This window comes from Heterocephalus glaber, unplaced genomic scaffold (genome assembly GCF_053883595.1).
Source record: "Heterocephalus glaber isolate CG9 unplaced genomic scaffold, H.glaber_assembly_v1.0 deba00000122, whole genome shotgun sequence".
NCBI classification, from domain to species: Eukaryota; Metazoa; Chordata; class Mammalia; order Rodentia; family Bathyergidae; genus Heterocephalus; species Heterocephalus glaber.
The window spans coordinates 7,038,967-7,053,877 of NW_028258138.1; the positions used below are offsets into that span (position 1 = coordinate 7,038,967).

General features: G+C 38.6%; 1 protein-coding gene across 2 annotated transcripts in view; it reads right to left on the reverse strand.

Annotated features, from left to right (window-relative positions):
• Positions 1-14,911, reverse strand: part of Brwd1 (bromodomain and WD repeat domain containing 1) — a 148,536-nt gene that overhangs the window by 116,915 nt on the left and 16,710 nt on the right. For both annotated transcript variants that reach the window (XM_021256241.2, XM_004842365.4), the window contains exons 5-6: positions 2,205-2,355; positions 49-147 (exon numbers count right to left, since the gene is read on the reverse strand). In XM_021256241.2, the coding sequence (XP_021111900.2) occupies positions 49-147; positions 2,205-2,355 (250 nt within the window). The remainder of the gene's footprint in view (positions 1-48; positions 148-2,204; positions 2,356-14,911) is intronic.

The following is a 14,911-nucleotide window of genomic DNA, read 5'->3' on the forward strand; positions in this document are numbered from 1 at the left end:
CAAATTTTAAAAATCATTTCTGGCATCTCCAGGGCCAGCCTCACTCACCGAGATTTGGTGGGAAACCATAATTCACAGGCATTTCAGGAGGTCTTCCTCTGTGAAGAGCAGCAAAGGCAGAGCCCTTCCACACTGTGTGCCTGCAGTCTTTAAAATGAATTTTAGATACACATAAAATCTTGAAAGTTAACCCCAAGAAAGATTTTTATAGAATACTTACGTATATTGTAATAAAACTGTTTATTCAAAGTTTTACCAACTAATATACTTTAACAGAAAAGCCCTGGAGGTTTATTAGACTATTTCTGAAGAAAAAATAAAAAAATAAAACTTAAGACAGCTCAGATACAGCAGCAACAACAACTAACATTTGCATAGCACTTTACAATTCACAAAGTGCTTTCCACATACATTATCTCATTGAATCCTCACAACAACCCTGTGAGGTAGGTGCTTTTGCCAATTTATAAGTGAGGTAACTGAGGCTCAAAGGTACCAGGACCTTTAAAGAGATCCACTGTGAATGATTAAAGACGGACCATAAAACCACATCTTTTTCTCCAAGTCCCATTTAATGGCAAATAAGTATTCATTTTTCAATGCAGAATTATACCATACAATATCAAAAATGAAAGGTCTTAGTCACAACTGATCCAGCTTTTTAAAAATGGAAAGTTTCATGAGGAAATTTTTAATTGATTTATATGAAAATCCTCTTAATTAACTTGTTCCATTTTAATTAATTTAGCCAATACTGCTATAACCTTCGTCTCCTTAGGAAGTACTGACAATTTAAACAGCTTTCCCCTTGTTTTAGGATCTCAGATAATCCTTTACAGAAGAGCACATATGTAGATCTGTGAGTCTGAGCACTAATTCCAAAGTCCCATCCCCCCTTGACTTACAAGCAAATGCACAAAAGAGCAAACTTCTGCCCTCCTCTACAGGAGACAGCAGCACAATACACATCATGAGCAGTCATGCTGTGCTAGAAATTAGCTTCTTCACAACTGAAAGACCAAGGAAGGGAAGGCAACATTCTACACCTCCACTGAGCCTCGGGTGCCCCAAACTAACAGGCATATTATGCTTTACATGAATGGATTCATTACGACTCTCATGACCAAAGAGCAGTTACAAGGCATTCTCTCATGGCACTAGTACAAAACAAGCAGAGAAACATGGCCCTATTCCTAGGGCAATTTGCTGAAGTGTCATCTAACCTCTACCAGTTCTAAAGTGGGCACTCATCACAGAACAACAACATGGAGCGTGACACAGAAAACAAAGGAAAACAAGCTACCCAAATAACTACTGTAACAACCTACAATATAGTAATTAAAAGTAAATGGGACGCAGAATAGTTTTCCTGATTAGAGCCAGTGTGGCTCAGCTATGAGCCCTAAAAAACAACTGAAGCCGACAGATCAGTCTGGCATGGACCCAAGGAGGACTCTTGTTTCTGAGAAGAGCTTTACACTGCTGGTGCATACATCTGAGAGGAAGCATCCCATCAGCAACAGCTCTTCACAAAAAATAATCACAGGATGGACGTGATGTATGCTCAGGATCAGAAGAACCAACAACCTTGCCCATTAGCAGTTTAGCTACAGGTGTACACATACATCATATATCACATACATATACTTAGTCTAAGTCATTTATACCAAGCTAACAGAAAAAGAATAGCAATTTCAAACATTTCACTAGGACATAACTGTGCAAAAAAAATTAGTGAAAAAAGAACCATGCAACTTTACATTTTTGGTGCTTGTTTTCAAACTGCTACCAAATTTAGAAAATCACTTCTCCCTTATAACAAAGGGCTTTCAGAATCTAAATATCAAAAGAAATACTTCTAGCATTTAAAGAGTTTATTAGACACATACAATTACATTCAGTGAAGTTATGAGTGAGCTACAAAATGGAAAGAACTCACATTAAAACCTCAAACACATCTCAGAATAAATTCAAGCTTTTAGCTTAACATCTGTATCTTTATCAATTTTTTAAATGCAGAAGGACCCATTAAACACTTAAGTAATAAAATTCAATGTTCTATGCTAAATGCAGAAAATTTTATAGTCCACAGCATGATTTATAGTTACATATCACCTTTCTTCCACAACGCTTACATTACTTCACAATTATAATAATTATGAAATTATTAATACAAAGCAGAACACTTCTTCAAATTAAGGTACCTTTTGCAGTACGTAGCAAAGACTGTCTTCCTGCACCAAGTAAAGAAGTGACTCTTGAAATACTGGGTGGAATTTCTTTATCCAGTATAGGACCGATGCGCTGGCAGATTTGCAACAGATGATCAGGAGCCACATGCTTATTAGACAAGACCTGGTTGGAGAGTTAAGTTTTAATAACAACATTGTTTACAATAATAACAAAAAACATAAATTATGTAGGGATAAGTCTGACAAAATTAAAAACAAACTAAAAATTATAAAACACGCTGAGATAAATTAAAGACAACTTAAACAGTAAATTAATCTATGGATTCAAACCTATCCCAATCAAAATTCCAGCAGGACATAGTTTAAGAAATTGACTAGTCTATTCTGAAACTTCTATGCAAATACAAATGCCATAAAAAAGCCAAAGCAGCTGTGAAAAATAACAAAGTTTCAGGACTACTGATATCTAATTTTTTTTTTTTTTTGGAAGCAGGGTCTCACTTTGTAGTTCAGGCTGGCCTTGAGCTCACTCTACAGCACAGGCTGGCCTCGAACTCATGGCAATCCTCCTGTCTCAGCCTCCCAGGTGCTGGGATTACAGGCATATGCCACCCATCTGGCTTCAATATCTGATTTTTAGACTTGTAATAAAGCTAACAGTAATCAGAAGAGCATAATACTGGTATATGGGAAGATCAATGAGACGAACTGTCCAGAGGGGATCTACACATATTTATAGACCATTCATTTTTGACAAAAGTGCAAAGGCAATTCTGTGGATATAAGATAGTCTTTTCAACAAATGGTTCTGGTACAACTACCAAAAATAAAAAGTAATTTTATCCTTACCTCACAGTATAAACAAAATTTATCCTGTATGAGTTAGAACCACAAAACTCCCAGAATAAAACACCAGAAACACTTTATGACATGAAATTAGGCAAACATGTCTAATATAACACCAAATGGACTGCATCAAAACTAACAACTACCAGGGCCGGGGATTTAGCTCAGTGGTTCCAGCGCCTGCCTCGCAAGCGCAAGGTCCCAATTTCGATCCCTGGTACCAGAAAAAAAAAAAACACACACACACACAAAACTAACAACTACTGGACATGGTGGTGCATACCTGTATTCCCAGCACTTGGGAAACCTCGGGGATAAGAAGATTCCAAATTCAGGGCCAGCCTAGGCTACAAAATAAGAGCCTATCTCAAAACAGACTAATAACTTTTCTCCAAAAGGTACTGTTAGAATGAAAAGACAGCTACACAGACAGAAAATATTTGCAAAGCATGTATCTGATGAAACAGATAAAGGACTGGTATCCAGAATATATAAAGAACTCTGGACATTCAAAGTTCTTAATATTTAAAACTCAATAACAGCCCAATTTTTTAATTAAGCAAAAATTTGAAGACACATCACCAAAGAATGTAATGCAGATGGCAAAAAAGTGTGAAAAGATGCTCATTTCATTAATAAATAGTGAAATTAAAACCATAATGATACTACTATACACCTATTAGGATGGCTAAAATTAAAAAGAATGACCAGATCAAGATTGTCCAGAATGGGGTCGGGGATTTAGATCAGTGGTGCTCCCACCTGCCTTGTAAGCGCAAGGTTCTTGAGATAAATTCCTGGAACCAAAAAAAAGAAAAACGAAAAAGGATTGTCCAGAATGTGGAGAAACTGCTGATGGGACTATAGAACATTACAACAACTTCTGAAAATGGGCAGTTTCCACTCCTAGGTATTTAACCATGAAAAGTTAAAACACATATACACATAAAGTTTCCTTTTAATGGCAAAGAGAATACAACCCAAACATTGCTGTAGATAATTGGCTCAGATAGGAAGGGAGGGAAGAATGAATGGAACTAGAAAAATAATTTCAACTACAGGCCTAAGAACTTCTCAGCAATACAAATCTGAAAACACAAAAACAACACTATCTGATCCAAACAATATACCTAAAAGGGTTAAATATTTTAAAGAAAACTTCAGGAATCCACAACATAGCTTCTCGAAGGGAGGAGTCACTTTTCTCTAACTTAACAGTTCATTAAGATGTCACTGTTCAGGTAGAGAGGTAACCTTTATAAAATGACTAACTTCAAGTTGTGAAGTTACACAACCAAGCCTATTGAACAATGCAGACTTGTTTTTGAAGACCAGATGTAAACGGTATGAATGGAAAGAACGTCCTTGAATAGAAATTTATTTATTTTGGTGCTACTGGGGATTGAAAGAACTGAATCCAGGGTCTTCACACTTGAACAACATCCCCAGCGGCTGGTTTTTTTGGTTAGTTTTCATTTCTTTTTCATACCGGGGATCGAATTCAGGACCTTGCGCTTGCGTGGCAGGCGCCAGAACCCCTGAGCTAAATCCCCGGCCCTTCACCAGCTGTTTTTAAAGACAGAGTCTTGCTAAGCTACCAGGGCTGGGCTCATACTTATAATCTTCCTGGCTCACCCTCTGGGAGTGCTAGAATTATGGACCTAGACCACAAGAGCCAGGCCTGAACAGAAAAAAAATTTTTTTGGCACTGGGGATCAAACTCAGGACCTTGTGCTTGTAAGACAGGTGCAGTACCACTGAGCTAAATCCCCAGGCCCATGAATAGAAAATTTTAAACAGACTGCTTCCCAATGTCAGACATGGCCTTATGTTATCACTCCAATTATCAGGAAGGAGAACTTTGCAAAGATACAGATTATACTCACTGCCTGGCTTGAAGAAGCAATGAAACGAATTATTAAAATAACAGGAGGGCCGGGGATTTAGCTCAGTGGTTTCACCGCCTGCTGCGCAAGCACAAGGACCTGAGTTCGATCCCCGGTACCAAAACATAAAATTAAATTAAATTAAATTAAATTAAATTAAATTAAAATAAAATAAAATAAAATAAAATAACAGGAGGTCCGTCCTGCTGATCCTGGCCCAGAGGAAGGGGCATCTGAGCTGCCATCCCACCAATCCTGGCTTAGAGAAAGGGGCTTCCAGGCCGCTGTCCATGCCGCCATTGCCAGCCCAGAGGAAGGGACAACTGAGCCACTGTCCCACCTCTCCCAGGTCAGAGGGCGTGAGCCGCAAGGGTGCCAATAGCACCCGCCCCCCAGGTCGAAATGAGAAGACACCTAAATAAGTCTCAAAACCAGACTTCCAGATCACCTACAGCAACCTCAAAGGGAAATGAGATGGAACACTCTGATACTCAATCACCTGGACCCACTGCTTGGCAACAAAAGAGGATCTGGAAAAAATGAAATCAGAAATAATTTCTCAGATAACAGCAGACATTGTGCTAGCAGTGCAAGACATGATTAATAAATCTAGAGGGGAGCAGAGGAACATGATGGAATCCCAACATGGGAAACAAATACAATCCATAAAACAGATGCAAATAGATTTCCAGGAGATGAAAAGCTCCATTGAAAGTCTATACACAGTAGGGCCAGGGATTTAGCTCAGTGGTTCCGGCACCTGCCTTGCAAGTGCAAGGTCCTGAGTTCAATCCCTGGTACCAAAAAAAAAAAAAAAAAAAGAAAAGAAAGAAAAAGAAAGTCTACACAGCAGAATGAGCCAATGTGAGGACAGAATTTCAGATACAGAAGATAAGACTGCAATTAGTGACCAGGAAAAGAAAAACTGCTTCAATATTGTAAGGGAACATGAGAAATCAATCCAGCAGCTGCTACGCGATGCAAAGAAGAATAACATAAGACTGATTGGAGTCAAAGAAGAAACAGGAGAGAATGCAGACAACATAAAAAAAACTGTTCACAAGATAAAGAGTAAGCATATCTGCCCTTGTTCCCCACCTTAAGGAGAGAGCATTGTATCTTCTCCATTCATATAAGGCGTTCTTGCTGAAAGTATGGAGTACATGTCTTTAATCTGTTGAGAAGGTTCACTTCTACTTCTGGTCTCCTGATAGCTTTTACCATGAACAGCTGTAGAATTTAGTCCAATACTTTTTCTCCAACTAGTGACAGGATCATATGGCTTTTGCCTTTCCTCTGTTAAAATGATGACTTTTGGGGGTGGATCTTCCAATGCTGAACCAACACTGCCATCCCTATAACAAAACCACTTTCTACATCCTACCGGATCTGACTTCTAATAGTTTTTTTTGTTAAACAAATTTCTATGTTAATACTTTTTTCTATTATCTTTATCCAGTTTTAGGATTAGAACAATGTTGAGTTCCTAAAATGAGGGGAGAAGTGTTCCTTCTTTTTTCTGCTTTGTTTGATATAATTTATCAGTTAAAATGTATATGAGCCTGCTGTTGTCATATAGGTAGGTTTTCAAGCTAGGAATATATTTTCTTTAATAGGTGCTATTCAAATTTTATATTTCCTCCAAAGTTAGTTTCATTAATCTGTCTTCCAAGGTACTTCGTAGAAGTTGTCAAATTTATTTCAAAACAGATTTTTGAAATATGCTTTCTATACCCTTTTAAATTCTGTAAAATCTGTGGTAATGTCTCCTAGGTCTTGATATTATAATTTTTAAAATGTATAATTGATATTGTGTAACAGGAAGAAAAGGTCTAAAGGTGCAGGGGAAGTGGGAGGGGTAGGGGAAAGGAAAAAAGGAAAAAAAAAATATGAGAACAGGAAAAAAATGGAAACAAAGTCTTTGCAAATAGGGAAGGGTGGAGGGGGTGAAGGAAGGGCAGAGGAAGGGAAAAAAAATAAGAATCAAGATATTCATGTAATGGTACAAGATCCCAATGATGAATGTAACTGTATTTTATACCTAAAATGTACCAATAAACTTAATGGGAAAAAATTTTAAAACATTAAAAAAAAAAAAAAACTGTTCACAGAACTAATGGCAGAAAACTTCCCAAGCAGGGGAAAAGAACTTGACATACAGATAAGTGAGGCATATAGGACTCCAAATAGCCTTGGATCAAAAAAAAAAAAATCTACACATAGGCATATAATTGTTCAGATTTCAGAAACTAGGGCCAGGGATTTAGTTCAGTGGTTCTGTCTCTTGCCTCGCAAGCACAAGGACCCGAGTTCAATCCCTAGTACCAAAGAAAAAAGATTCCAGAAACTCAACAGAAGAACAAAGTTCTACAAGCAGTCAGAGAAAAGAAACAAATCACAGACAAAAGAAAGCCCATCAGAATCACAGAAGACTTCTCAACACAAACCATCAAGGTAAGAAGAGCTTGGAGTGACATATTCCAAGCCCTAAAAGAAAACAGCCTCCAACCCAGATTGATGTACCCTGCAAAATTATCTCCAACCCAGATTGATGTACCCTGCAAAATTATCTTTCAAAATTGAGGGAGAAATAAGATACTTTTATGACAAAGAGCACCTTAGGAACTTCATGAATACTAAACCAGCACTCTAAAACATTTTAGACAATATCCTAGAAACAGACAATGAGGATCACAACCCCAGGAAGCAAAGGAGAATGAACCCATCAGGCGCGACAAGAAATTAAATGTAAAGGGGGAGAACTCAACAAAAAGAAAAAGTCATGACAATGATAAGTCAATACATTTCAGTTATAATCATCAATGTTAATGGTGTCAATTCACCAATCAAAAGAAGTAGACTGGCAGAATGGGTCAAGAAGCAAAATCCAACAATATGCTGCATACAAGAAGCACACTTAATTCAAAATGAAACTCATAGACTGAAAGTTAAAGGGTGGAAAACAATACTCCGTGCAACAGGAACCCAAAAAAAAGCAGAACTAGCTATCCTCTTTGCAGATCAAGTAGATTTCAAACCAACACTGATTAAGAGAGACAAAGAAGGACGCTACATCCTTGTAAAGGGAACAATCCAACAGGAAGAGAAGACAATCATAAATATCTATGCACCAAACACTAGTGCACCAACTATATAAAACAAATACTAACGGACATGAAAAGTCATATATGCACTAATACAATTGTAGTGGGGGACCTCAATACCCCACTATCACAAATAGATAGATCAACTAGACAAAAAATAAGTAATGAAATACTAGAACTCAATCAAACTCTTGAACAAATGAACTTAACAGATGTTTAGAGTGTCCCACCCCACAAAATCAGAATACACATTCTTCTCAGCTGCACATGGGTCATTCTCCAAAACAGACCACATACTCAAGCATAGAACATGTTTAAGTATGTGCAAAGGAAATGAAGTGATCCCCTGTATATTATCAGACCATAGTGCAATGAAATTGGAGATCCACAGCAAAAGGAAGTGGAAAAATTTCATAAACACGTGGAAATGGAACAACACACTTCTGAATAACCAATGGGTCACAGAGGAAATTAAAGAGGAAATCAGACAGTTCCTCCAATTAAATGACAATGACATTACAACATATCGGAATCTACGGCACACAATGAAAGCAGTGTTACCAGGGAAATTCATAGCAGTGAATACGCATATTAGGAAAACAGAACGAGCCCAATTAAACAACCTGATGCTGCACCTCAAGCTTCTAGAAAAAGACGAGGAGGACAAATCCAAATTTCCTCATACAAAGGAGGAAATTATAAAGATCAGAGGAGAAATCAATGCAATGGAGATTAAGAGAACAAAACAATGAAGCCAAGAGTTGGTTCTTCGAATGAATCAACAAAATTGACAAACCCTTAGCCAACCTTGTCAGAAAAAGGAAAGGCCCAAATCCATGCAATTAGGAATGAAAAGGGTGAAACTACAACAGACCCAGCAGAAATCCAGAGGATCATCAATACCTACTTCCAGAACCTATACACCAATAAGATGGACAACACAGAAGAAATGGACAGATTCCTAGATACATATGAATTACCAAAGTTGAACGAAGAAGACCTAAGAATTCTGAACAACCCAATATCAACCAATGAAATTGAAAATGTAATGAAAAACTTATCAACTAAGAAAAGCCCAGGTCCTGATGGCTTCACTGCTGAATTCTACAAGACATTTACAGAGGAACTACTGCCAGTACTGTTTAAACTCTTCAATGAAATTGAAAGGGAAACAATACTCCCAAATTCATTCCTGGAAGCAAGCATCACCTTGATCCCCAAAGCAGATAAAGACCCAACCGAAAAGGAGAACTGTAGGCCAATCTCACTAATGAACACAGATGCAAAAATCCTTAATAAGATACTGGCAAATAGAATGCAGAAGATCATCAAGAAGATCATACACCCTGATCAAGTGGGATTCATCCCAGGGATGCAGGGATGGCTCAACATACGCAAATCAATCAATGTAATACACTATATCAATAGAGCCAGGGACAAAAACCATATGATTATCTCCATAGACGCAGAAAAAACATTTGACAAAACCCAACACCCATTTATGATAAAAACCCTACAAAAATTGGAATAGATGGTCTCTACCTCAAGCTGATAAAAGTTATCTATGAAAAACCAACAGCCAGTATCATACTAAATGGTCAAAAACTGAAATCCTTCACACTAAAATCAGGAACAAGACAAGGATGTCCACTATCACCACTCTTGTTCAATATAGTTTTGGAAACATTAGCCATTGCAATTAGACAACAGAAAGAAATAAAAGGAATAAAGATAGTATAAATGAAGAAGTCAAATTGTCATTATTTGCACATGATATGATACTCTATATAGAAGACCCCAAGAATGCCACCAAAAGTCTTCTAGACTTAATAACCAAATTCAGTCAAGCAGCTGGTTACAAGGTCAACACACAAAAATCAATAGCTTTTCTCTACACCAATGACAGACTCACTGAGAGAGAAATAGGGCAAACAATTCCTTTGACAATAGCATCCAAAAAACTGAAATACCTAGGAATCAACCTAACAAAAGAAATCAAAGACCTCTTCTCTGAAAACTATGGCACTCTGAAAAGAGAGATTGAAGATGATATCAGAAAATGGAGAGACATACCCTGCTCCTGGGTAGGAAGGATTAATATAGTGAAAACGGCCATACATCCAAAACTGCTATATAGATTCAATGCAATTCCAGTTGAGATCCCAGCATCATACTTCACGGATCTTGAGAAAACAATACAAAAATTCATTTGGAACAAGAAGAGACCCAGAATAGCAAAAGCAATTCTAGGTAACAGAGACATGGCAGGGGGTACCACAATCCCCAACTTGAAACTATACTACAAAGCTACTGTGATAAAAACAGCATGGTACTGGCAAAGAAATAGACCTCAGGACCAATGGAACAGATTAGAAGATGCAGAAACAACACCAGACACACTCAGCCATCTCATCTTCGACAAAGGAGCCAAACACCCTCCCTGGAGGAAAGATAGCCTCTTTAATAAATGGTGCTGGAAAAACTGGGTTTCAACTTGCCAAAGATTAAAACTAGACCTATATCTCTCACCATGCACTAAACTAAAATCAAAATGGATTGAAGATCTAAATATTAAAATAGAAATGCTGAACCAGCTGGAACAGAGGTTAGGTAGAACTCTTGAAGACACTGGTGTAGGAAAAGATTTCATGAACAAAACCTCAGGCGCCCATGAACTAGCACAATCAATCAACAAGGGGGATCTCTTCTTATTAAAAAGCTTCTGCACAGCAAGAGAAACCACCAGCAGTGTGAAGAGACAACTCACAATGTGGGAAAAAATCTTCACCTGCTCTACCTCAGACAAAGGCCTCCTATCTCAAATCTATAAAGAACTGAAAAAGATCAGACCTCCCAAATTTAAAGACCCAATCCAAAAATGGGCATCTGAAATGAACAGACATTTCTCACACAAAGAGGTAGAAATAGCAAATAAATACATGAAAAAATGTTCAACATCACTGGTCATTGGAGAGATGCAAATGAAAACAACACTGAGATTCCACCTCACTCCAGAAAGAATGGCTGCTATCATGAAATCAACCAATAACAAATGCTGGCAGGGCTGTGGGGAAAGAGGAACCCTGCTCCACTGCTGGTGGGAGTGTCGACTGGTGCAACCACTATGGAAATCAGTATGGAGATGCCTCAAAGAACTAGGACTGAAGTCCCATTTGACCCAGCTATTCTCCTGCTGGGTATCTTCCCCAAAGAATTAAAAGAATCACACCACAGTGATATATATGTGCACCTATGTTCATAGCAGCACAATTTGTAATAGCTAAAGCTTGGAAACAGCCCAAATGCCCATCAACTGGAGACTGGATAAAGAAAATGTGGTTTTGGGCCAGGGATCTAGCTCAGTGGTTCTGCCGCCTGCCTTACAAGCACAAGGTCCCAAGTTCAATCCCTGGTACCAAAAAATAATAACAATAATAAGAAAATGTGGTTTTTTTATAAAATGGAGTACCACTCCATAAAAAATGAGAAATCAGAGACATTTATAGCTAAATAGATGGACATTGAGGCGATACTCTTAAGTGAAATAAACAGGACACACTTGTATAAATACCGAATAGCTTCTCTAGTGTGAGAAACTGAAAGTGTAAATAAGGACTAAAATGTGTAACAGATAATGTGAAATAGGTAGAAAAGGGGCAAAGGGGAAAGGGAAGTAGGAGGGGTAGTGGAAGGGAAAGAAGGGAATGGAAGTAATATGAGAAAATGGAAAAATGGAAACAAAATCTTTGTAAATAGGGAGGGATGCAGGGGTTTGAAGGGAGGGCTGGGCAAGGGTGAAAAATAAGAACCAAGAGAGATTATGTAAAGGTGCAAATTTCCAAAGATGAATGTCATTATATTGTATACCTAAAATGCACCAATGATTAGAATGAATAATTGATAATGCAAAATAGGAAGAAAAGGTCCAAAGGGGTAGGGATAGTGGGAGGGGCAGGGGACAGGAAAGAAGGGAAAGGAAAAATGATGAGAAATGGAAAAAATGGAAACAAAGTCTTTATAAACAGGGAAGGGTGGAGGGGGTGAAGGAAGGGCTAGGAATGGGGAAAAAATAAGAACCAAGATGCATCATGTAAAGGTACAAGTTCCCAATGAGAAATGTAAATGTGCTGTATACCTAAAATGTACCAAAAAAAGAATTTAAGTAAAAATAAATAAATAAATAAAATAACAGAAGGTACTATATATTTAGGAAAAGTCCAGATACATAAGAACATGCATTTTACACAAGTTATAATTCTCAAAAAAGTAAATCAAAAACAAACTGAATACTCAGAAGAATTACCCTATTTTTATACAAAACAAGGTGCATACAGAAACGTGGTTCTAGTCTCTAGTTACCAAACAAAAATACAAAGAAAATGGTTCTTAAATAGCCTAACAACCAAATCAACACGTGAATATTTCCAGCAGTGACATCTATCAGAAACTTTTATGCGTAACAATAATATCCGGTCCTCAGAAGTTAGTTCAAAGCTAATTTCATTCAACAATTAAAGAGGGGGGGGAAAGACATAAAAAGAATTAAGATGTGTTATGTACATGTACCAACTCCCCACAATAAGTATAATCATTATTTACCACAAAACATGTACTCATAAAAAAATTTTTTTTTTTTGAGACAGGGTCTCCTTAAGTAGTTTAGGTTGCCCTGGAACTCACTATGTAGCCTAGGCTGCCCTCAAACTCGGTGACCCTTCTGCCTCAGCCTCCTGAGCGCTGAAATTACAGGTGTGCACCACCATGGCCAACAGGAGGCTAGACAGGAGGATCACCAAGAGTTCAAGGCCAGCCTGTACTGGACTACACAGCAAGACCCTGTCTAAAAAAGCAAACAGACTAAAGGAGTTTGAGCTTACTGAAGCAGCCATTCATTTTCCCTATTTCCCAGAACCCATCTTTATGGCCTCCTAACCACGGGGCTCCACGTGATCTACCCACTCCCCAGAGCAACTAAGAAGAAATGAGATGGGGCAAAAGGATGCTCTTCAAACACTCCTCCTCCTTGGAAGAAGTCAAGCGGAAATCAGAACCCTTTCCTCCTATCCTCCCTAGGATATGATGTCAAGAGCTGTGACCACCATCTAACGTAAAGCTAAAACTGAATGGCACAAAAGCTAAAATGCCAAGGCTGTCTAGACAGGAGGGGAGAGTGCTCGGGGACACCGTCAGGTCACGGTATGCACTACAGTGGATACAGATGTCCTGAAGCAGTCCATATTTCTGAAACAGCCCAAATGCCCAGCAACTGACGAATGGATAAAGATGGGTTTTTTTCATACAATGGAGTACTACTCAGCCATAAAGAAAGATTAACTTGAGACATTTATAGCTAAATGGATGCATCTTGAGACCGTACTCTTAAGTGAAATAAATCAGACACAAGTGTTTAAATACCTCCTTGTTTCTCTGGTGTGAGAAACTAAAAGTGTAATGAGGACCAAAATGTATAACAGATATTGTGAAATAGGAAGAAAATGTTCAAATGGGAAGGGGCACTAGGGAAGGGGCACTAGGGAAGGAGGTGGGGGAAAGGAAAGAAGAGAAAAAAAAATGAGAAAAGGAAAAATGGAAACAAAGCTTTTGTAAATAAGGAGGGGTGGAAAGGTTGAAGGGAGGAAAGAGGAATGGGAAAAACTAAGATATAAAAATTCAAAATATATCAGTTATCAGTCAATGCAATTGAAGATGTAATTAAAAACCTACCAACAAGGCCGGGGATTTAGCTCAGTGGTTCCGCAGCCTGCCTCAAAAGCGCAAGGTCCCAAGTTTGATCCCTGGTACCAAAAAAAAAAAAAAAAAAAAAAAAAAAAAACCTACCAACAAAGAAAAGGAAAAGCCCAGGCCCTAACGGATTCACTGTTGAATTCTACAGGAAATTTAGATAAGAGTTAATGCCGTTACTTTCCAAACTCTTTTTTCTTTGGTATTCGGGATCAAACTCAGGACCTTTTGTTTTTGAGGCTGGTGGCAGAACCACTGAGCTAAATCCCTGGCCCTCAAAATCTTAATAAAATGGAAAAGGAAGCAATACTCCCAAATTCATTCCTGGAAGGAAGCATTACCATGACCAAAACCAGAGACAGATTCAACCAAAAAAAGACAACTACAGGTCAATCTCCCTAAAGAACATAGGTGCAAAAATCCTCAATAAGATACTGGCAAGCAGAATGCAGCAAATATCAAGGTTATTGTGCTGGACTGACTAATGGTCAACTTGTAACGCCCACCTGAACTGAATCAGCATGATCTGCCCGTGGAAGATCCACCTGAGGATTGTTACCAACAGCCATAAGGAGAGATCTGGAGGGGAAGATCTTGGGCTGTTGATTTTGTAGGCGAAGCTTGGTTCAGATGGTTTTCCTGATGCGAACTTGACCGTTCTCATCGGAGGAGGAGCTCCAGACCTCACTGTCACTGGGAATGGCTGCTGTTTTTGTCACGGGAGCTCTGATCTTCACTGAGACCATTACTTCCTGGCTCCAATGTGGATCCCTCAGCCTGGGGGCACAAATCCTTCATCGACCAGCATTAGGTTTTCTGTCCCACCCCTGGCCTTTGGGCCTCCCAGGTGCAGATCCTCAATATGGACAAGCATGAGACATTGCCATGGGTGCTATCCCACTGGCTGGCCTCATGGAAGACACTGCCTTGGACTCTAGTCCTTTAGCCCCACTTGTGTGGGACACTGCCATGGATCTCGGCCCTTGGCTGTGTTCTCTGGGCCTCTAGTGTGCGGTTAATCTCTTCCACTCCTTTGCATTTGACTTTTTGGGTAAATATCATAAAATAATCCTGTACGTTATGTGTCCTGTATTTAATGTATTCCTTTGCCAAAACCCTGACTACAATAATTTTACACCAT